The 24,635-nt window shown below is 39.0% G+C and overlaps 1 protein-coding gene across 3 annotated transcripts in view; it reads left to right on the top strand.

Annotated features, from left to right (window-relative positions):
* Positions 1–24,635, top strand: part of LRP1B (LDL receptor related protein 1B) — a 630,666-nt gene that overhangs the window by 312,820 nt on the left and 293,211 nt on the right. For all 3 annotated transcript variants that reach the window (XM_041717598.2, XM_032749504.3, XM_041717597.2), the window contains exons 4-6: positions 17,215–17,334; positions 18,933–19,061; positions 22,917–23,174. In XM_041717598.2, coding sequence (XP_041573532.2) covers positions 17,215–17,334; positions 18,933–19,061; positions 22,917–23,174 — 507 coding nt within the window. The remainder of the gene's footprint in view (positions 1–17,214; positions 17,335–18,932; positions 19,062–22,916; positions 23,175–24,635) is intronic.

Raw genomic sequence — 24,635 nt, 5'->3', positions numbered from 1 at the left:
AAAGTGCTAGTTTTCATTTTAGCTGTACTAAAAACTATTAAAAATTTGTATTTCTCTCCCTGCAAAGAGGGTAGGAGGTGGGATATGCTCACACTACCTCATTTACACAATTCCTTTTTTATTAATTTAACCATTCAGGGTTGTTTTTCCCCTCGTATTTTATCGTAATGGTTGTGCATGTGAAATGAGTCTGAAGCATTGTAGTAAAACTGTAGAAATATTTCTTATACCAGCAGCTAATATCCTGCAGCTCATCTGCATCCTGTACCTGAATCACCTACTGCAGTGACAAGTAGAGCAAGTGAAAGTGGAATAAAATATAAAATAAAAGAAGCTGCTCACTGCAGTTGGAAATATGACCTAAAATTAGCATCACTTCTAGGTCCCACAACAGCCTTTATGTTACCTGAATAATAATAAGCATTTTCTATGTAAATATTCCATTGGATTTTACTGGTAGACAGATATTATTCCTCAAAATCTGAATCAGGTCTGAAGCCTCAGCCGTGCTGAGAAGGACAAGGCAATGCAAAAATAAGTGGTCCCTGTAGAGAAAAGTGAGTTTTTGGGAAATACTACAGTAAAAAACTGTGTGATGGTGTTGATGCTTTTAAAAAGTGAACACACAGATGAAAATCTTCGCACAATTACTTGTTCATTACTTGTTTCTTTTGAAGGTGTGTGTGGAATGGTTTTATTTTTGCTTCTTTTATTAAGTTATGGGGGATTTTTGGTTTTGGTTTGTTTTGGGGTTTTTTTCTTATTTTTTTCTTTTTTTTTTTCTTTTTTTTAATAGCTGCTTTCTTTGCCTTGTAAATGTACAAAGTGGTTACTTGCTCTTTGGCTTCCAGATTCCTTTTTTGGCACAAACCCACTGTTCTGCAGACATAGTCACATTCATATAATAATGAGGTTTTTCAAGCAAACCCCATGCATAACTGCATGTATTGGAAATAAGCTCCAAACCTAAAAACATCCTGTAAAATAGGAGAAGGGATATCAAATAGGAAATGGAAAATGCATGAAATGCATGTGCAGTAGCACTGTAAAGATAACTTATATATTCCTGAGCCTCTTGCTGCAACTTGTGACATCTTTTATAGAAGTGTCACCTTTAGGAGGCTATTTTTGGCAATGATGTTTCAGCATGGGATTGTAAGGGTAACAGTGGGTATTGGATATATCCTCCAGAGATCACCTTCACACTGCCTCAAATATTTCTAGGCACATGAAAAAAAGTGAGCAGTATAACTTGCTGAAGAGCTCTGCACACTTGTTTTATTCTTTCTCATAAAACCAGATTCTGTAAAAACTTGGCCTGAATCTGCTATAATTTTCATCAGGATTCAAAGCCATTACTTTCGCTGGATAAACAGCAGTTAGTACAAATCTTAAATATACATGTAGGGAAATATTCAGGCTCTGTACCATTTGTCACTTGCAGAACAGCTAAGGCAGCAGAGAGGCACAGCCTGTGCTGGGGAAAGAAAAAAATCAAAAACCCAAAAAAATCTTTATACCTAGCTAGTCTGGAATTAACCAACTGTCACTTTCCTGAGCCAGGAATAGGTGGAAGAGGAGACAGTGATGGAACTTAACTGACTCTTAGTTTTTCTTCTTTCTTCAAAGAGTGTGAGGCTGCTCCGTGGTTCAGGCAGCCGCGGGTTCCAGGGGCTCGCTGTGCATGAGCGTTTAAGGGAGCTCTCCAAACTCTGCTGGCGGAGCCTTTGACGTTTCCAGGGCTCGTGGAGAAGTCAGTCATTACAGACAGGCTGCTAAATTATGGAGGCAATTTTTATCTGCCAGTTCTTTGCTTCTATTGCTTCCTGTAAGCTTCAGGAATATTTGAGGGAAAGGTATTGGCGTACTTGGTTGGCTGAGTGGCTCCCTGAGTTACTTACAGCTTTTCATTCCCAGGTTGTTCACAGATTTCTTATGTTGGCCTGGACCCTTTTTGGCCACTCCAGCAGGTAGGCTGATCTCCAGCTCATTTTGCAGCCAGTTCTAGGAGGAAAGAAACTTTCTTTTACTATTCCTCATGTGAAATCTGTTCTGAAGATTCCTTATGGAGCTCTGCTTCTGTCTTTGCAGTGCTCCCTGTGCACAGCCTCCAGTCATGGAACAGATGAAAAATGGAGAGACAGAGAGAATTTTTAAAAAGGGGAGGCAAATACTATGACTTTCTTCTTTGCTGCTTCCTTGGTATGTTCTCTGTCAGAATTTACCTTAGTAAATAACTCTATTACTCTATATTTAGAAGGGGAAATATCTTAGCAAGCCATAAGACTCAGCACAACAAAATCTGTTTAAATGCAGCATAACTGAAATGTCAACATAGCCATGAAATGCCTCAAGGTGTTTCTTTGGTGAAGGCTGGATATGACACAGAATAGATGCCTGAATACTGTGGTGCAGAAAAAACCTGTTTGTACTCAAGTCCAGTCTCGTGCTCAACTTATGGAATGTTTGCAAATGCTTGGCTGCTGCTGTGGTTCCTGCTCTTGCCTTCTCCCAGGAAACCTGACAGTTCAGATGTGGGAATCCAGGGCTTCCCTCTGGCTGCCCTGGCAGGTCTGGGACCCTGGCAGGGGTCAGGAACCCCCCTGGACAGAGCCCCCAGAGACACTGTCTGTGATCTCTGTCCATGGAGAGGAGTTTTCAATCTTACAGGATGAATTACAAGCTCTGAGTGGTTGATATAAGTAATAATTAAGTGTGGCACGGGTGCAAAAGTAAAATTTTAGGATTCTAGATTAGGGGTTCAAAGGGGACAAGATGGAGGAAATTGGGTGTGTCTTGTCCTTTTTCTCCTTCTTCATGCCCTCCATGTTTCACTGTGGTGTTGGCATTTTTCTGTTGGTTTAGGCTGGGGACACACTGTCCAACGTAGGTGACAGATATTGGCACGTTATTGTAAATCCAGCACAGGTAGTTTGTGGTATTTAATGTTTGTAACATCCCACTGAGGGCAGAGCCCCACACGCTGCCCTGCAGGACAGAGCTGCGGCAGGGCAGCAGAACATGTTAGAGATAAACAGAATAAACAACCTTGAAACCAGCACAGACCAATTATGGCTTCTTTGGCAGCGGGGCTGAAAGACAGAGACTTTCTACAATCTCAGAATCATCAATACCCACAGATTTCAACATTCAGAGAAGGTTTTGGGCTCGGAGGAGGGAAGAGCTGTTGGTGCTCTTGAGCAGGGAGTGTTTCCTGCAGCCTCAGCCCGGAGCTCGTGCCCTGCCTGACAGGACAGACCTTGTACCTGCTCCATGATTACCCAGCACTGTGAGACGTGTTGGGAATCTTGTTTCTCCCAGGGTGAGGGCTGATTCTTCATTCAGATTCAGTTAGAGTGACTGGAAAGAAGACAGCACCATTGTACACCAGCTGCTCTCTCCCCTCCCTCCTCAAAGAAGAGCAGAGAATACAAAGTACCATTAAAATGCTTTTTTCATCTTTCAGATCTGTACAAAATTAAGCAGCGACTGTGTGCTAGCCTTTTCTTAGGCAAGTTCTCTGCTTGGTGACCCATAAATCATGCTCCTTGGAGCGAGCTGCTTTGCTGGCCCTCCCATGGAAGTGAAATCTCGTGGTGGAGGGGACTCACAAGCAGAAGTGTCCTCACAGCCTCCAGCTGCTGGTGCTGAACAAGGACGGGCTGTGGCACAGGGCCCAGTGTGGCTCTCGTTGTGCCAAGTGTCATATCTGTGTGCATCCTAGCCAGCACTCTGGCTCCAGCTTTCAGCCTGCATGGGTGGCACATCTTTTTTAGCAGCTGACAGACAGAGAAGACCAGTCCATGCGACTCTTGCTTGATGAGGCACCGCAGGTTTTCTCAAGAGGTTAAGTTCAGTTTGATCTTCAGCAGCAAACTGTGATTTCAGAAGGAAAATGAACTTGACAACTGTTTCAACGGCCTGAATGTTTATGTATATCTTCAGTTAATGCCTAAAGTCAATATTTGTTAAGTCTGATTGATAAAAATATGTGGCTTTCATCAAGGTCAAATTAATTTGAGGAAATTTGCTTTTGCTTGCCACGCTGCTTTTGCACAGAATTCCTTGTCAGGCTTTGCAAAAAAAAAAAACAACTATGCAGGCATTTTCTCATTTAAATTATGATTATCTTCACTATGAACTTCCCTGAGAACACCACCTCATTTGAATGTGTCTTTTTTTAAAGGATGCCACAGATTGGATTCCAATTCAGACAGGTGATAAATTACCTGCCTTGACCTAATTCATTAACTTTAATGGTATTTGAAGTCTTTATTTTATTCAGGATCCTCCAATAGACTTGTCTTGTAGACATCTTTATAATAATGTCCATTCATCAGCCACTTAAGGGACATCACTTGCAACTGGATGTGACTATGAGGATACAGACTTTTCTGGGTTGTGCTCTGCCTCAGGATTCCTTGGATGTTGCAGGCTACACCAGGCTGACTTTGCACGAGACACTGAGGCTTGGGAAGGAGTTCTGGAGCTGTGTGTTAAATATGTATGGCTGGATTTATGTAAATTCAACATTCATCTCATTAAAGTTGGAACTGCTGCTTTCACAGGCTGCAGCCCTGTGTGCTGCCCCACAGATCTGGAGTTACCTCTGGGGTATGGAGGAGGATAATAATGGCATCACTTTGGATCAGGGGTGGCTTTGTGGGACACAGGTGGAGAATTTTCTCCAGATATTTTAAGTATTACTTTAAGTTGTGCTATTAAAACTATAAAAGCCATGCTATGCCACAATGAGGTTAATTGTAGAAAGAAGAAAACAGCCCTCTGTGGATTTGTGCCTTATTGTAAGTGTAGGTAAATTTGGTGGGAGGAAATGATGATGTTTGACTTTGGAAGGTTCAATGATTTTTTTGTTATAACTATACAATAATACATGAATATATTATTTAAAGGAGATATTAAAAACTACATACTTTTTAAAATTACTATATCTAACTCACAATTTTTGACTTTCTCTTGAGAGTCTAGATACAGGTGGATTGGATTGGTTATTAGGCTTAAATGATTCTTACTAGAATTTAATTAATTACTTTAGGTAAACAATGCTCTAAACACACTTTACATGGGAAAAACAAGGAGTAAAAATAGAAATTGCTTTCTCTTTTTTCCTCTGTGCTCCTCTATAAAAAAATTCTTGTGAAAAAAAAAAAAAAAAGAAAAAGAATGCACTCACCACAGTGCCTAATGCAGATTCCTCTTGTGATCTCCTGAATTCTCTGCAAATGAGGGTCTCTTACCAGGTGATTCCTGGTTAAGAGGAATGATGCTTCTGAAAATGGATCAGTTTAGGAAAGGGAAAAATGACAGAGCTGAAAAAGCAAAGTAGCACCAAAACTGGAGTAGCAAACCAGCAACTTTTTCTTTTCAACCACAGAACCAATTTTCTGTCTCATGTTAAAATAAATACATGTACAACAGCTACTAACACCACATTAAAGAAACCACCACAGCTGCTTGTGAACTGACATTTAACCATTGAAGGCTGCTGGATTTGTCCTTCTCCTTCTGAGTCTGATGTGTGGAAGGACTGTGAAAAAGCTGTGTCAGGAAATGGGAATTGCTGTCTCCTCATCGCTCTGAAATGCCACTGCCACAAACACACAGGAAAAAAAAAAATCTGATTAAATTCATGAAAAAGAAAAGCTTTTTGTTTCTGATGTCCTTTATTCTGTATGCTGGACTGAGAGCAGTGAAGAAGTTTGGGAGAAGTAGAAAATGCTGCTTTTTGGAGAATAATTGAAGGTGTTCAGAATGGAGAACGTTTGGCAGTGTGGTGGAGGGAAGGACAATGAGGAGCATGGAGCAAAATTAAAAACTTGGGAGATATCGAAAAAGGCATGTCCAAACAGGGCAAATAAATAAATAAATAAATAAATAATGCTAATAGACTTTGAAGAATAAAGCAAGACTTTTTTTTTTTCTAAATTTGAGTACATTTATTATATTTTGATTGTTAGAAAAAGTGAAGGTGAAGTGTGCAAATTTAAATGTTGCTGTTGCTACAAATTCTCTCCCGATTTAAATTTCAACTTCTGTTTTCTTCATGAAGAATTTAATTATGCTGCAACCATTCTAACTCATTCCCTCTTTAACTGCTCCTTTAATTTCCCAGTAATCATCTATTCAGATTTTTTGCTTTTTCTGATATTCAGGTATTTAATGGCTTTTATTAAAACTCAGTAAATAAATAAATTATATTCTCCTTTTTTTATTTTTTCTTCTTGTGCTTTCTTGGCTATTCCAATTTCGTCTTTAACTTTGGGTATGCTTAATCTTTTGCTGGAATAACAAGAAGATAATTAAGCCCTAAATTTGTTTCAGTGATGTTCCATAAATGTATTCAGTGTGTGTCTTCACACATGAGGATGTATCTATCAAAACCATGTAAGCAGTACCATGTTCTAGGCACAAGTCCAGTAGCAATAATACAAAATATTGTAGACAAGATGTTTGCACCCTGTTTTTGTTTTAGTATCACTTTTCAGGGGAAAAAAGGGTGATTTTTTTAAACTCTGCATTTCTTGTAATGGCTGTTCCAACTCCCAGTGTGATGGAATTTTCTAGAAATGCTGAGAGTACTTCTTTCAGTGGAGAAAAAGTCTGTTTGCAGTCTGAGCATCCTCGGAGAAGTTGTGCTACCAAGTCAAGCAAGAGAGAACATCTAATCCTGGCTAAAGATTAATGACAGATTATATATGACAAAATATGACATTATATTCTATTTATTAAATATTTATTCAATGTTTAATAAATAGAATATAATGAAGATATATACATAATTAAAGGTATTTGACAATATTTGTGTCTGAAAAATTTATTGCAAATAGTTATTTAGAACTGTTAGCTGTAAACCTTGATTTTACTTATGTAAAATACAGAGATAACCATGTTGGAGTAGTCTTAGCGGCACGCTGTCACACTGAAAAAATTTATTTCCAAGTAGTCCTAATCTTGCAAAAAATCAATCTGAGATGTAAAAAATAGCCACAATTAAAGGCTAAGGTGATGAATTTGTTAATTAACTTAATAATTTGGATGTAGGTGCTTTTCCTACTTAACCCTTCATGGGTGCAGCTTTATAGCTCATTAAGGAGGAAATAATGAGGTTCTCTGCCAAAGCTGGAATGAGCCAAGAGTGACTGGAGTTGCTTCCATCTCCTGAGCTTTTGGCTGAAGAAATTGTGAGAAGCTACATTATGCTCGCAGTTTTCTGTACTACATGGAGAGAATATCTCAACGTAACATTTGAAAGAAGCAGTGATCCACACCAAAACTGTATTCACTGTCCTAAGCCAAGCCCTGGGCACAGTTGGACTGTGCTCTGAAATAATCAACAGATTTAGAAAAAGATTCTACGAAGAAGAAAAGGTAGAAAGATATGTTTATTTGTTTTGCTCTCCTTTTGCTCTTTTCTCCCTTGGGCAGCCAGGGAAGAGCCAGGTTAACTTTTTACACGCCAGAATGTAGTAGCTGACTTGAAATAACACATGAAGCCCTTGTGTAAATACCTTGGCAATTCCATATTCATTCTCAGAGCTGGAAATAGGGCTGATCTTTGTGGTGCCCTCCAGCCTCCAAAGCACATCACCTGAGTCTCTCATTTTCAGTGTTATCCTTTGCAGATGTGCCTCCCATAATCTCAGGCTCTGGAGTGCTAAAATTGGCACTGAAAGCCATCATGTTTTATTAACTTTTTTTCTCTGCCTTTTCTGCTTGTGGGCCAGAGAATGAAGCAAGGGGCAGGTTCCAGGGATTACCTTTATTTACGTTATGGCCACTAATAAAATGTGTAAATGACATCTCCTGTGAAAAACTGCATTTTTCTTTTCCTTTACATGCAAAGGTACGTGCAGCTACATAAAAATATAACTCCACTTGATCATAAAAGCTACAGTTGGTAGCTTTGATGATGGTAGCAATGATTCATCACTGGAGTTTTCTGTTCACCAGTTCTTTGATTTATAGGATGGGAAAAGGGAAGGGTTTTATTTTGGGCTCTAGAGACTTGAAATGCTTTGCAAAAAAAAAAAAAAAAAAAAAAAAAATCCAACAGCTGGAGAACTTACAATGAAAAAAAAAAATACTGTTATCCTGTATAAAATGGTGGTGACACCCATGGGTGAAAATGCTCAGGAAAACACAGCCAGCAGTGCCTTGAGAAGTGGCAATTGTGAGTGGCTTCAGGCACCAGCAGCAATGTACAACTTAAAGTCGAATTTGTCACGAATTGTTCACTTCCAATGGGACAAACACACTCCAAAAGTCTACTTGAATCCCACCCTGCTTGCTGCAGAGAAAAAATGAAATATTCACCCTCTTTAACTGACTGAACATCTGCTTGTGAGGTGGTGTATCACTTTTTGTAGCCCCTGCCAGAGTCCAGGAGTGCATATGTCTGTCTCCTTGGAATAAAAAGTCAACAACTGAGTAAGAATTTTGTTTCTCCAGCATAATTTTTCCTTGCTACCAGTTTTTAATTTTGCTTCTAACTTAAAGTCCTTTCTGTTACCCTTCACTGCACGTAAACAATGTTCACTCACTGAATCTCATGTTTGGTTCTCTGGAACCTGCTGCTATTTTTGTAATTGATTCCAAGTCCTTGGCTGAGTTTCCAGAAAGGCTCTGCCTCATGAGCCTGAGGTTTCTGCTTGGCAATTTTTTGAGGATTTTATCTGTCAAGTGTAGTTGTGTTCACGAAGAGAAGCAATTTCTGAGGTACTACTTCCATGAAGAGGCATGAAATTGGGCGTTGGAAAAAGCTATTATAGGTGTCTTTTGTGATTTCAGAATGATTTAATTATGTTTTTCCACATAACAATGAACCAAGCAAAGTAAATAAAGTTGCCAGCTGTTTCCCCTCCGTCCTTTTTTTCTTCACCTCCTTCCTCCTCAAGTATCAGTAAAAGAAAATTAATAATTTTTAAGCCTCTCTGCAATGTTTTAAAAATTCCACACCATTCCCAGCTTTGTTGCACCATTCTATCTGTAGCACTAGATGAGGCAACACAACAAAGAGAGTCTAAACTTGTTATTTACCTCTAAAAATTGTTGTTCCAGAAGAGGACTGAGACATCTTGGTGTGCCACATGAAGGGAAGGGGCATGGCCATGCTGGGGTGAGTTCACTTGAGGCACATTAGAGATTTTCAGCTGAAACTTTGGGCCACTGGACTGGGCCATGCCCAGAAATGCACAAATGAAAACACAGCGTTGGGTTTGGGTGAGCTGATGCTCATGAGGGAGTGAGATGGTTCAGTCCTTTAAAGAGGGACACTGAGCATTGATGATGCTGTACTGTGAGCTGGCTTCCCATCAATGAAGCTGGAAAACATGTATAAAACCACAGGAAATCACATTTTTTTCCACTATACATCTATAAAGATTATCATCTGTACCTAAATGAACATGTACTCAATACCATGAAAATCAGTATATTGAATGGCATTGAATACGCCTAAAACTGTAAATGGATTTATATAAACTTAAATAAATGTGTATTCTTCTCACAGTTATCCTTTTAAATTTATGTCTTGTATCCAGGTTAAGAAACAGATAAATTACTTTCTTCAGTCATGAAATCATTTACCCAGTTTGTTTTTTCCCATGTGAACTTTGCTTTAGCTTATGCTTGTGTATGGCAGCCAAGGTATAACTAAAACAGCAAAAGGTCAGGATAATGAGCCATTTCCACGGGTGAAGCCAATATTTCTCTACATGCCTCCTACCTGCTGATCTCATCTTTTAAAGTGTTGTGTGATGCTACAGTTGAAGAGCACCATATAAAACAAATTGTTTTGAAGCTGAGCCAAATATTGTAGGTCAAGATTTAGGCAGGCAGAAATTTCAATAGTACATCCTTGAGAAATAAATTTATCCATGAACTGGGTAGGGAGATACTGTTCAGTAATATTTTTAAGATAGTTATACTCTGAAAAGGACTGGTGAATGTTAGGGAAGCATATTATTTAATCTTTTTTTTTTTTTTTTTTCCTGCAACATTCCTTCTTCTCTCTGACTTTGATATGTTGAAAATGACAGTGGGGAAAAAAAAAAGGGAAAAGAAAAAAATCTGTTTTTTCTAAGTAATGTCTTGTTACTCAGAAGCAGCCTGAACTTACTCAGCAAGACATGCCCATTTTCACTGAACAATAATCACAGTGAGACGCTTCTGGTTGTGTGCAGACTGACAAGCAGATTAAACAAGATATGTAATTTTCCTGTAATCATAAAAGAGACAAACACGCTGTAATGTCTATTTAAAATAACAAATTAAGTTGTTCAGTGACTGATTGCCAACACAGAGACAGTGATGTGGGGAAAGATACAATAGAGGGTTGAGCTACCTCAGGTGAAATTGTGAAGCACAATCCACCATTCTTGCCTTGAGCTGCTCTTTTCCAAGTAAAACTTCCTGCATCACTTGTTGCTGCAGGCCAAGGTTCTCCTGCTGATGGGGCTGAGCTCTGACACAGTGCATTAAGGCCTTTTTTACAAATAAATTATAACTAACATGACAAAATGAGGTGCTCAGCCTTTACACGACAGCATTGTCCTCACAGCAGTTGTTTAGGAGGGGGTAACCACGACTGCCCAGGTGTTTTCTGAGCCTCAGGGGTGTTCAGACATCACAGCCCATCATCCTTTCCTCCACAGTTGCTGCACCAAATGTTTTCTGGTCGAATCAATACTGCTGGGAAAAAGGCTCAGTTGCCTGATGATTATAGTAATGAACAAGGATGGAAATACAGCAATCTGTTAGTACATTTTATCCAGTAAATATTTTGTGGAAAATTTAGGAGCAGCCTGTTACCCAGGACAAAGCACCATCCTCAAGCATCATTTCTCTCCCTCTCTTAAAAATATTATTTTAGCATTTTAGCCTTAGGAAGAGATTCTGCCCTCAGGAGTTTGAGCACATGGAATTACCTACCAGCAGTCCTAACTTAGACATCCCAGCAGTGTGAAGGAAAAGGCTTGCAGGCTTACCCAGGACTTGGAATTTGCTTTGGCTTGCTGTCAGAGCTCAGGATGCAGAGTTTTAACTTGTCATTCTGGAGTCTGATTACCCTGTCTGTGAATTGTACAGAAATCCTGCACTGCCTGATGGATCCTGGGGCAGGGCAGCTGGGACTGGCTGCAGACTGCAACTGTGAATGGCTGAGTCTTTAACAGATCACAATGTAGTTTTCTGGATGGATGTTTGCTTTTTTTCTCTTTTTTTTCTTTTTTTTTTTTCTTTTTTTTTTTTTTCCCTAAATGCTAATAAACCCCAACATTTAAAAATTTTTCTCCTTGTGCTTTTCTGCTGAGTTTGGCAGAGGTCACCCAAGGTCATGATCTCTGATTTTCATGTCTCCTTTTCTGCGTTGCATCTACCAGAACAGAGTTATGGGCTGAGATGTCTGACAAAGTTCATTTACAGTTGTGTTTTTTTCTTTTATGGTAAGATATTAAAAACTAATAACATGACCAACAAATATAAGATAAAAACATGCTGCATTATTTCAGTTTAGCAGTTGAATTCTATCAATCAAGCCACCCTTTTCTGCCAGAGAAGCAATCCATGGAGCTTTATATTGTCTTTCTAGCATCAACAGTAACAAACAAACAAAAAACTTACAGTAGATTACAACAAAGACTAATTTGTGAAAGGATTGTTATTCAAGAACTCAAAACATAAGCCATAAAAGAAAAATAAGGCTTATGGCATATGTGTGATAAGAATAGTCTAGACATCAGAGTATGAATATTGAATCACAAAAACCGAATAAAACAGAGATAAGATCAAGTAAATTTATAAAACACAAAGGTACTGAAAAGAACTCGAATATTTAAAAGAAAAAAAAAAAAAAAGAATGCATGGAGTTCAATTAGAAAAATAGCTGAGTAACAAGCTCCTGCAAGTTTTCCTTTGGGTATATTTCAGACCCAAGACAAAAAGGAAAAAAAAAAAATTTGCTCCATAATGAAAACTTGTGTTTTAGCAGGCTGCTTGAGGAACACAGTGAAGGAACCTCCTGGGTGACATAAATGGTTTCTGGTATTTCAGGGCCCTTTCCATATGCTGGTTTTCCTTGGTCTATCATGATCCATGTCAAAAGCAAGCACTTATTTTCTGTCCCTGCTCTTCCCGCTCTAAGAGGAGTTCCAGAACCTGATTATGGTAATAGCTAAGAACCTTCACATTTTCAGCCAGAATTTATTAATGGGCAATTTATACTCATTTGTACATCTGCCAATAGCCCTTTAGTTTAAATTGTCTCTTTCCCTGCTGTTGATCCTCTGATATATTCACAGACAGCAGTCCTAATTCCTCTTCATTTTCATCCCCTGGCACCAATCAAGATGAAAATTTCCAGTCTCCCCATCAGGTTGCAGCTCTTCATTCCCCTGCTAATCCCTCAGGCTGTGGTTCTGCTGAAAGCTGAGTTTATTCTCCTTGTACAGGGGTATCACAGCTGCCTCCTGGAAGGGAAGCACTCAGGAGCATCCTGGGCCCTGACATCAACACTTCTCCATGGGAAACACTTCTCCCAGTGCTCCCAGTGATGCATTTCCCTTTTTCCCAGGCAGCATTGCTCTGGTAGCTCCTGGTCACTCTCTGATGAACTGTGTGACAAGGATCCTTTGTTGTTTCAAATTGGGAAGTCCTGAACTGACAACAGAAGCTCTGCTTTTGTGCCCTTGGTGTATTGTCTGGTACTTTCAACATGTAAACTTCAGCCAGTTCCTTTTATTTGCACCAGCTCTGTATTTTTGATGTTTATCAACATGCAGAGTCAGTAAATTTTAATTCACAGAGTACTTAAATGTTGTCAGTGCTCTCCAGTATATATTGTCATTACAGAAGAAGCAGGCCAGGATTTATGTATTACAGAAGTACATAGGAAACATAATTGAGAGTCCATTGCAGCCAGAAAGAGGTTCAGGAATAACGGCAGCTAAATACATTTTTCTCTGTGTGTGCCTCAATTCTGCTTTCATATGGTCATGCAGAATCACAGAAAGGTTTGGGTTGGAAGAGACCTCACACACATCCCCTTCCATCCCACACCACCCTGCCAAGGCCTGGGACACCTTCCACCTGATGAGGCTGCTCAGGACCCCATCCAAGCTGGCCTTGCTTGTTTTTCCTGTCAGGAAAAACAAAGCTAACAGGGGTAGGTGCACATTTGTGCTAACTGGAAGTGGGGCTGTGGCCCATCCCCATCCCCAAAGGCACAGCTGTGAGAAGCAGGGGAGCAGCGCTGGGGGCAATGAGATGAGCTGCACTGAGCAGCCACCAAAAGGAACAGAGGGCACACAGGTGCCACGCATGAACATGAGGGTATAAAAGGTTGGGCTCAAGAAGAGAGGAGCAAGTGCTTGCAGCCTTCTGAGATGATATTTGGTCACTGTGTATGGGCAGGTTCTTGAAGCCTTCTGATGACCTGTGGTGTGACTCTGTATGGGTTGAATCCTTCTGAAATTGTATGGTGATGCTCTATGTATAGTGGCCACCTCAGCTGTGACATGTGCTGTAACAAACAGGTACATCACTAAATCTGTTGTTTTTTTTGTTTTGTTTTGTTTTTTTTGACAATCCCCAACAGCCCTCAGATAAATAAATATGGTATTAAGAAACTGTAAGCTGGGCTTCTTTCCCCCCTTGTAGAAACAGCCAATGTGAGCATGAGAACCTGGTGTGAACCCTTTGTGAACCTCATGTCAGCTCAGGAGGAACTGACAAAAAGGATAGGCAGATCAATTGCTTAAGCCTTTCATTAAAAAGCCATTCAGGAGAAGTTAGTTCCTTATAGCATTCATCTTGAATGAACTGTGATAAGCAATGTGTTTCACTGAACACAGAAGGAACAAATGAAGGCAGGATTTTATTATGGTGAATTCCTGTGGGAGCAGTTTGTCTGGGAAGCTTACAGCTCCTCTGAGTCATTGTCAAAGGTGTGTCACTTTAGGGGAGGTGAGATCAGCACCATCTTTGCCTGACTGATGCTTTCCTGTGGGACCTGGGAGTTAGAGCAGCAAGAATTTTAGGAAGCATAAGATTGGCACGGGTATCTTTGAGAAAACAGGGTGGCTTTTGTGGCAGACCTGGATTGCAGCCTCAGAGAGTTCATGGAGATGTAGGGAAGTAAAAAATGCTGCCCTTCATGTCTCCCATGGAAGAAAGAAAACACTGAACAAAATGACCTAAATCAGAGTTGGATGAATTGTCACTACTCGCTGGGTCTGGGGAAAGTAGATCATCCTAAAGACACTCACAGCTGCCTCTGCTACCTCATATTTCTGCAAATCTCACTCCTTGCTCTGCAGCTCCTTGTCTTGAGCTGTGGCTCTGCCAGAGAGCTGTAAAGCTCTCTCTTGTTGTTTCCTTCAGTGCAGCTCCTTCCTTTAAATCTTGCAGCAGAAATACCAGGCTTTGACAAATGCAGAAGTTTCTGTAGCTGTGATGAAAGTGGAAAGCTCAGTGATGCTCATTCTTCACTGCCTGTGTACTTTGTAAACCAGTTCTCACTGAGAAAGGGAGATCAAAGTGGGTGCAGAATTTTAGAAAAGACAAGAAATGACAGTCCCTGCCTTTTATCTCTTTAAATGTCCTATCTGGAGCTTTAAAAATATCAGTGTTCTGCTTCATGATTTTTCTTTGCCTCCTCACTTCCCAAGAAACCTGTTACAAATCTAACCAAGCCTTAAATGTATACACGGTCTTCCATAGCTTGTCCTTCAATATTTCAAACATTGCCAGAGGCACTCAAACTCTGTTTTCTTCCAAAGGTTTTCAGGATCAGTATTGCAGCTATTACAAACCAGCTAGTAAAGTAGAAAATACATTTGCTGTTTTAGTGTTTAATGTTTTATTTATTAAAGGTACCAGGTAGAGGCATTAATAACATGCCCTAACTCTTGGTGAGTCCTGAAGGGCTCAGGCAATGTGACCAAATGATCATTGTAGGTCCCTTTTATTTCACAGGGTTATATTCTTTTTTTATAACTTTGGTTATATTCTATCTTTTCTTACCCTCAATTGTTATTGTATTTTTTTTTTTTTTTTTTGCTTTTTCACTTATGGGTTCCCCTGGCAGGGTTAGCAGATCAGCAACAGCAAAAATTTCTGGGGTCAAAAAGTGTCTGTCACAATAAAAAAACTAAAATGTATTTGAAATTATCTGATGTATAATTTAGAGGAGGAGGGGAAAATGTCAGTCTGAAGTCAGAAACAGATGGCAGCTAACAGTGATTCTTTAATGTTTTTTAAGGAAAATGCGACCATTTTCCTGTTAGAAGCCACTCACATGATGCAGCAATAATTTAAAATTAATGAAATACAACTTTTTGTGAAAAAAAAATGTGCAGATAGACATTTGTTGTCATTGCTTGGGATATTTTTGTTGGGTTTATTTTGGTTTTGTTTTTAATTTTCCCCAAATGGACCTCACTTCCCAATTTACTGTCACTGTTCTCCAGCTTTCCTGGCTGTGTGCAGCTCTGTTCTGGTTCAAGCTGCTGCCTGTCTGCAACCATTAAGGAAAGAGTGAAAACAAACCAAGTCCTGTTTGTGACTCAAACAGTTCTCATCCAGTAGGAGCTCCTGGCTGTGCAGCATCAGACAAATATTGGAGGAAGAAAATTATAGGTGATAAAGGATGGCTGAGCCATCTTTGTATAGAAAATGAGGTGTATGTGTTGATTTTGTTGAGATAGAAATATTAAATCAACAGCTCCCCATCTCAGTGTGCAGAACCATTTTAGGGGAGTTCTCCAGTTTACCTATGTGGGACTTGTTCTTGGAAATGTGTAGCAGATTTAAGGACTGGACTAGGAACAGGAAACCTACAAAGCCAGCTACAGCCAAAAAATATTATTATCTATCTATCACAGGGGCCCAAAAAGCAGAATAATATACCAGAAACCACTGGGGAAATGGGCAGATTTAGACAGTGTGTGCTTTATGGGCCTCTGGGCAGTCTGTAGATGGTGTGGCACAGAGTTCTAGGGAATGCCCTGAGAAAATTGTGCAAAACCACTTTCTTTTTAGAATAAGTAGTGACTTTGTGTGCCAGCCACATCCACTTTTCTCCCAAAATTTCAGCTTTGTTTTGACAGTGGCAGTCGCTCCAGAATGGAAGCTCCGGGGCTCAGATGCTGATAGAGACTCTTCTTCAAATTTATTCTACTCCCAAGTAGAACTTGATGAATAATGATCAGGTGGATTAAAACTGTTCACATATTAGGATACAGATTTCTCTTTTTCCTTAGGTCATACCCAGTTACTTAAAGCCAGCCCTGTAGCAGAAATTTCTCTGTCCACTTGCAGGTTATTTTCTGACTCATCTGCATAGTTTTGAAAAATGCCCTTGGAGCACCTCCTCAAGCTGGGTTTCTCATTTTTTTTTAATTTTTTTTTTTCCTGGGGGAGGAAAGAGTTGTTCATTAAAATAGTGAGGTTTTTTTTTTTTTTTTTGATCAGCAAAATTATTGAAACACTACACACAGCTTGAGGCTGGGAAGGGTTGGAACAGTTTTTGTTTGATTTTGTGCTGTTTCATGCTCGAAAACAAGATTTCTTCAGTTTGTTTGCATCATGCTTTATGCTGTTGATGTGTGTTTAAGCAGATTCTATGAAGGATTTCTGCAGTAATGACATTTATAATCTCCACAGGTTTATCCAGCATTACATGCCATTGTTAAGTTATTGAGGCAGAATGTATCCCCATTGTTTGGTGTGAAGGTTCTTTGTACATCATTAAACTTAAACAAGCTTTTAAAAGTTTGAAAGTCAATTGGCATGAGGAAAAATAAAGACACATGTGTTGAAGCATATCTCATAATCTGAGTTTTTTATAACTATTACCATTTCAGGACTGTTTTTGTTTTGTTTTGGTTTTTTTTTCCCAATAATAGTTATGACTAACATGCAAAAAACGGATGTTTAGGCAGAGCAACAGCACACCTCAGTAATAAACTTGTGAGAAACTCTTTGATAAAAATGAAATGTTGATTTCCAATGTTTAACTTGCTGACTGCAGTTTTCATAACAAGCTCTTTACAGGCGGTGTGTGTGATATATTTCCAGCTAATGTACATGGTGTTTCCTTCCTGAGACATGCACTTAAACATATTTCAATGTTTCTAAAGTTTGAGATTTAGGAATAACACGAATATTTAGTAACATCTTGCTCTGTTACCATTCCAGAGTTGCTCCCCAGGTGCCAGCAGATGAATTGTCAGCACAGATGTGCCATCACCAGGAACGGCACCCGCTGCTACTGCAGGGATGGATACGAAACGAGCGGTGACGGGAGAAGCTGCACAGGTAAACAAGAAATTCAGTGTAACAACATCACCCAGGTGTCTCCATGGTTCCCTGCTGGCTCTCAGGGGCAGGGACAACCAGCACAGCTTCCACTGTCGCCTCCTCATCCTTCTTCAAAGGCATTGGTCAGGGGCAAGCATGGGCTTTTGGGGCAGGGAATGGGAAAGGCTGCCCCTAAAATGAGAGTCAGGGCCTCTCTCCTGACTCTAATGCTCCTGTGCCCCAGCAGCAGCTGCCCTGAAGTCACTGAAGGATCAGTGTGGTGGGGATTTTCACAAATAGAGCAGGCCTGTTGGGATATGTTCTTTGAGCTGTATTGTAGTATCGGCCTCGTTGAGTGACTGAGACAATTGGAAGATGGTAACAGCTCATGGACTGCTGTCAGCCAAGGATTTGTTTTTTGTTACAGAGTATGTTAAAAACGTTCTAGCCAATCACTAAAAGTACAGTTCTACCTGCTTCAAACAATATTTGTTTTAAGTGCCATCTTACCTCTACAGTTTCCCACAGCTCAGCTGGACTGGAGCAGTTCTGGAGCTGCAGCTCAGCTGTGAGAGCTGCTCTCTCCACACTCCCCCACCAGGAGAGCCTCTAAAACTTGCACTCTTTCACATCCCGGCCATAAAGTCACACCCAGATTAGAATTTGATAAATGAACCCTCCCAAGGTACTACAACTTAGCTGGGAACATTATTTTGGAGTCATTAATTGTAGACTGAAACTGTAGACAAATTGTAGACTGTCCTCTTCTATTTTTGAAATATATGACTTCTTCATTCTCTATCCAGGTGTTTGTTTCTTACTTTATTTTTTCTCTATTAATAATAATCTTGGAGTTCTATGGCCCTATGGATGTTCTCACTACCAATCACTCCTCTCTCCAACTAAAAGTAGTGAGCCAGATTCTTCATAAATATAATTTATTATAAATTCTTTCTCTCTATGGTTGTCATGTTTTGTGATTAAAACTATATCTCGGGAAATAATTTAAACAGAGGGTTTCTTAGAATGTCAATTTATTACTTAAACCCTCAACCACTGCTAAATAGCTTATCTTGATTTTATGGTATTATCCTTATACACCCTAGCTGAGAAAAATGTTCTTTATATTTATTAGAGAAGTATATAGTTTTTGATGTTGGATGGTGGTTTAATGGAGAAGTGGTGACAGCTCATTTAAGGAACTGTAAGACATTGCCAGCATAAATAGGTTGAGAAGAGTAATCAATTACTTGCTCTCCTGAAATGTTGCTCCATTCATCAACCCTGATAACCAGTGATCTCTATTGCTAACAAGGACCCAAATGTCTCCCTAACGTGATGTAGGCATTGGAGACTACTTGAAATAATGAAGGTTTTATCTTTCAAAATTAAGAGCTATTGAACTTGAAAACTCCTACCCTTCTTTCTGGCTATTTGAGTGATTTCAACAGCCAAACATCCCTGATAAATTAATGATTTGAGAAGGGGAAAGCATCAAGCCTCCCACCAAAATGATTCATGACTTAAACATCTCTCTTAGAATTCTCAGTTTTATTGAATTTCTTTTTTTTTTTTTTTCCTAATCCCTAAACTAGATCTTGTTCATGTTCCTTTAGATGTGAATGAATGTGACATGTATGGAAGCTGTAGCCAGATGTGTGTAAATACAGATGGATCCTACACTTGCAGCTGTGTGGAGGGTTATGTGCTTCAGCCTGATAACAAGTCCTGCAAGGCCAAAAATAGTAAGTTTTAACATCTTTTTACCTTCCTGAAAATATTTTGTGGTTTTCTCCTGGAGGATTCATGTGAAAAGACAGAGATGAACACAGGTGAGATAAACATTCCTTCACTCCACTACAAAGAGCTGCACAACAAGCTTAGAAAAAAAACCTTTTCGCTTATTAAGACAATACTCCAAGGGAAATATCAAAAGTTATTATCTGGATATTATTAATTAAAGAAAAATTCTCAATTCAGCCAAGATTAGAAGAGTTCCCAGTTTCCCTGTTCATAAATAAATCAAAGATTTTCCTCACACAAACAAAAAAGGCTATTTACTCTGGGAAGACAATGGAGACAGGGGAAATGATCAGGAGGTAATTGTACCCTTAGGATGAAAAAAGACATGAGATTGCTTTGTCCTTGCATCATCCCAAGAGGTGAATTTCCTGATATACATATTCACATGAGGCTTTTTGTTGCTTAGTGCATGTTTTCATTACTTATAGTGGATTGGGTATTTGAGGAAATTAGTCAATTGTGCTTAATGAGGCAATATAGTACACAGTGTTTTCTTATTCAGCATAATGAATTAACAATGCTTTTATATTAAAACACAAAAAAAGTTCCTTAAGGAATTCTTCAACATCCACAATACTGAAGCATTTGCAGCTGAGTATGAGGTCATGTTTATTGTATATATTTTTAAGGCTTCCTCTTTGTAACTATTTTACTATCAGGAAATAGAAAGGTCTAGTGATAGTTTTGAGGCTTCCTCACCTAAAGACCATTACTAAATGTGTCCTTCCTTGACCATCACTAAGAGTTAGTGTTTTCCTGCTTACACTGGTTTTTGAATTCTAGCTTAAAAAAAAAAAAATCAGCCCTGTTTAAATTTGAGAACACAATTTTATTGTAAAATCTCACCAAATTAAATTCTCAGACTTTGGAAAGAAAACATTTGTGAGGTACATTATGGTTAAATATCAAAAATAATGTAAAAAAATTAGACTTCTCAGTATTTTTTCAGATTTTTATACAATACATATATTGGTGACAGCAAAGTCCCTATGATTTACAATGCACACCCCAGGAAAAGGTGTTTGTAAACACTGAATTCTGGGTTTTATGCCTTTCCTATCATTGTGGTGGAAAAAATAGAAAATGTTGGCATTTCTGAGGGTTTTTTTCAGATGAGAAGAATTTTGGCAGTGCAAAACACCTTCATTTCTGATTTGTTGTGGCATCACTTATTGATCTGTATTTTAGACAAGATCAGGTAGGAGGGAAATGCAAGTCTTTCATCTTTCCCACTACTCTATCTTAAACAAAATTCAAAGGAGGATGCTTTCATTTTAGTCAAGACTGATGAATCATAAAACTTCCCCGGATTAAAGAGCTATTCACTTCTTATCTTTCCTGTAAAATGAAAAAAAAAAAAATTAAAAAAAAGAAAAACTTGTGAAAAAGATAACATGCATGAAGTCCACTTGTTTGAAAAGCTGCTGTCAGCTCACTGGAACTCACTCCACTCTGTCCACTAAAACTTTTAAACTGTGTAGAATCTGTTCTTCAGGAATGGACAAGAAGTTTTTGTGAGAGTGAGGACATGATTTTTTTAGTATCTCCTGTTTTTCATCTGCGTTATGCCATACAGTAAGTTGATGTATATATTTTCATATGAAATTTTGGTATTTTGTACAGTTTTATTATCAATATATGATATTTTTAAGATTGTAAAACCAGCCTTTATCTGAGTAACACTGAAAAAGCAGGTAATCTACCCTACTGTGCAAAACCATGATTAACTGCTTTAATCCATTGAATTATTTAATGTATTTATGATTTAAAAATACAAATTTCAAGCCCAGTAATCTAGTTTCTGTATTTTTAATGTGTAATGGTGCCTGCTGAGCAGAACCTCTTGGCAATGCCACAGGTCCTTACAGCACCTTTGTCTGCAGCCAGGTTTGATTATAGCTGCTGCTCAAGAGGTCTGAAGCGAATTCCTTTTAAGAATTCCTTTATGTCTTAGAGCCTAATACCAAAATACAGCCTTTCTCTGGAGTTTAGTGAGGTATTAAATCCTTGTTAGAGTTTTCAAGAGGTCGGTTCAAAGAAAAGATCTGGTTCTCTCTCACAGCCCTAAACCACCTGGTGGCTTTGAAACTGCAAACAGCTCCTGTGAGCTGCCTTCTCTTTGAGGCTTTAGATATTGCAGGCTGTGGAAATATCCGGCTTAACACACAGAATAAGAGCAAAAATCATAATAAAGGTCTTACCACACTGCTGGTAGCTGGGGAAAGAGGGATTGAATCCAGAAGTAGGCAATGGTGTTATTTTGTGGGGAGAGAGAAGCGGAGCACAGAGCTGTTGGATGTAAAAATAAATCCCCAGACTCAGCGGGAGGCAGATGGAAACTCTCCTTTTGTACCAGTCTGGGGTGAGTGGGTGATAGGGACAGAAGTTCCTAAATCTGCCTTTCCTCAGGGGTAGCAAAAGTTGCTAAGAACGGGGGGAAAGAGATTTACAGGCACTGACTGCAAAAGGACCTACCTGGCAGATTTCAAATGAAAATTACTTACTGAGAAACCCCCCACCACCTCATCTTTTGAAAAGGAAAAAACAAACAAAACTCAAGAACTTCACTCATGGCTTACACCACAAAGGATTGCTTTGCAAAGAAATTCAATCCCTGCAGTTCTTGGATGTCTTCTGAAATTCAAAGGGAATATAATGCTTGGATCTGACTGATGGATGGATGGAAGTGAATGTGGGGATGATGAGGACAGGCAGTAAGTTCCAAAAGTAACACTGCAGAAGTGTGGATTTACAAATGTTCATGTGGGATTTACTGGGGAGGGACAAGATGCGTAACAAGACAAAATATACATTATGGGATGAGAAAGAATAAGTAAGGAGTAAATTAAATCCAAATTCAAAAGAATATACACTGAAGCTTTATAGAAATAATTTTTTTTTACATGACAAAATAAATTTTTAAAAAAGAGAGCATCAAGATGTTAAAATAAAGCAGATATTGCCACAGAACAGAACACCTATTGCTGTGGCTTTGAGTGAGACCACTGAGCACTGTACTCACTGAAATATTTCTTCTCTTTAATCAGACCTGCTGATGAAGTACCATTTGTCAAATCCTTCTATTTATGCAATTTTTTTTCACCATTTAGACATCTGGAACTGCTTAGTGAAATTTTGAGAACTCCATTAGGTGGAATATTGATAGAAAGTGGTGCATGTCAAAGCAGTGTTCAAACATTGATGTATTCCTTTGAAAACAAGCAGTTTACATTGGGGTGAGAGCTCCTGATGTGGCAACACAATTTTTTTTCACGTTTGCCTGAAGCTGCAGAGTTTCTATCCTTTAAGGTTTCACTGCGCTGGATTTATTGCCAGGTTGGTTATAACGTTGAGCAGCATCCACTGCTCAGATTTTGTCCTGTTTTATCGACTCTTATATGAAAAGCATCTTCCAATTTCATGTGTCCTCATGAGTTCTCCAGGTCTTCTTGGCCCTAATTCTTTTTGAAATGCCAGTAATCTGGATATAGATAATTTGCATAAGTTGTATTTCATTTTATGACTTAGGCATGAAAAATGTTGCAATAATGTTACTTGGAATTAAACAGAGGCTGTGGGGCTGGGGTAATTAATTTTCTTTAATGATGTGAACAGCAGGATAAAATAGACTAATAATTGGGAATATATGATAGGTTTGAAAATAAAACCAAAACCAATTTATTACATATCTTAAAACAAGCAGGTAAGAACATTAAAAACTACATTAAAACCAAAAAAAGATAAATATGAAATATACAACCTGTTAATCCTTTAAACTCTCCTCGCTTTGTTTTCAGAGCCTGCTGATAGACCTCCTCTTCTCCTGGTTGCAAGCCCTGAAATGATTGAGGTTTTGTACCTGAATGGCAGCAGGATGTCAGCCTGGAGCCCTGGAAAGGGATCTGCAGTGGTGACCCTGGACTGCAGCCACGGGGGGGACAGCCTGTGCTGGGTTGAGTCCCGAGACCTCTCCAGCCAGCTCAAGTGCTCCAGGATCCCCAAAGCTGCCACCTCCCCAGAGGAGTGGGCAGTGAGCATCGCCCAGAACCTCCACAGTGAGTATTTGGCAGTGGTGTGGCACAGCCCTGGTGTGTGTCCTGACAAAAGGGGGCTTGAGAAAGCGTTTTTGGGCTTGCAGATGAAAAAAGTCTTTAAAATTGCAGCTCACACTGAAGGGATTTTATGGTTTTTCACTCATGTATTCAGCGTGAACTGCAGTGTTGGTATCTATGCAAAGGTTTTTAAGATGTGTGGCTTTATGGACTGACTATAACGTGTGGGAGTTACAAAATCAACAGTGCAATAGAAGAAGAAATGTAAAAGGCTTTTTTTCTCTGGCAAAATAGTGCTACGTAAAGCTCAAGAGTAATTCTTTGCTGCTGGGACAATACTAACAATGAAATTGAATCATATTTGGCACACCAACTATCATAGGTATGTTCTTAAAAATACTGAAATATTTCAGGACTTATTGGAAATAAAGTGCTGCCTCTGTTTTTTAAAATTAAGAAAATAAATTTAAAAATCCCTGAAGTCATGACACTGAATTAACCTTTGCATTACAGCATTATTCCTCAGTCAGCTTTTCAATTTGTGGGACAGTTCACTTATGAGGAAGGTGTTCATCCACACACTGATGCCTTAAGTTTTAGCTTTCATATTATCCAGATTCTTTACTGCATTAGTATAACTCTGGACCTCAGATAAAGTGTTAGTAAATTCTCTTCACAGCTTAGTTAGACAAAACAATCCTTTTCCAGCCTGAGAACCAAGGACACCATTGCAAGAAATGTCCAAAAAGTGTAAACACCAGCGAATTGAGGAGAGCAAACTGGGAGGATGGGACTGAATCACCTGGAGCTGTAATTGGACAACTGACCCCAGTATGGAAAAATGGACCAAAACTTATAAAAGTGTGAAAATTCATGACTCAGAGTCCATCTTGAGTGTAGCCTTGGCCAGGCTCTTGCATTGTCCAAGGTGTATCCTTGAAGGCCTTTTAATAAATCCTAATTTATTCCTTTAATTCTGTCCAGCCTCTGTTCCAGGTAGGCTCTCAAGGCATCAGCATTAACATGTGAACAGCCTGCAAAATGTCATGCAGGGAATGAAAAAAAAAAAGAAAAAAAAAGATATTTTCTTCCTCTCTCATAGAGGCGGTCTAAAATTTGATCTAAGCTTTTGGAAAATCCTTTTAAGGTGAGATGTGCATCAAAGAATATCTCTGAAAGGATTTCAAACCCTCTGACCATGAGCTCAGGAATATTTAAACCACAAATTTGATTGCAACTCTTAGAGGTGCAAAAGTGATAAATTTTTCATTGAGATTGTGCTTTAGACTATAAAGATAGCTGATTTTAGGTATGCAGGGTGAGGAGTTTTTCTTAACCTATATTATTGATTTTATATGTATTAGAATAGTAAATTGAATTTTAAAAAATCACTCCAAAAATAGGGTTTGGATTTTGGCTATCTTTTTATTCACCACTCATTGTGAGTATTCTACTTTTAGTGAA

This window comes from Taeniopygia guttata, chromosome 7 (genome assembly GCF_048771995.1).
Source record: "Taeniopygia guttata chromosome 7, bTaeGut7.mat, whole genome shotgun sequence".
NCBI lineage: Eukaryota > Metazoa > Chordata > Aves > Passeriformes > Estrildidae > Taeniopygia > Taeniopygia guttata.
The sequence above is the reverse complement of the archived record's forward strand: the minus strand, read 5'-3'. Positions and strand labels throughout refer to the sequence as shown.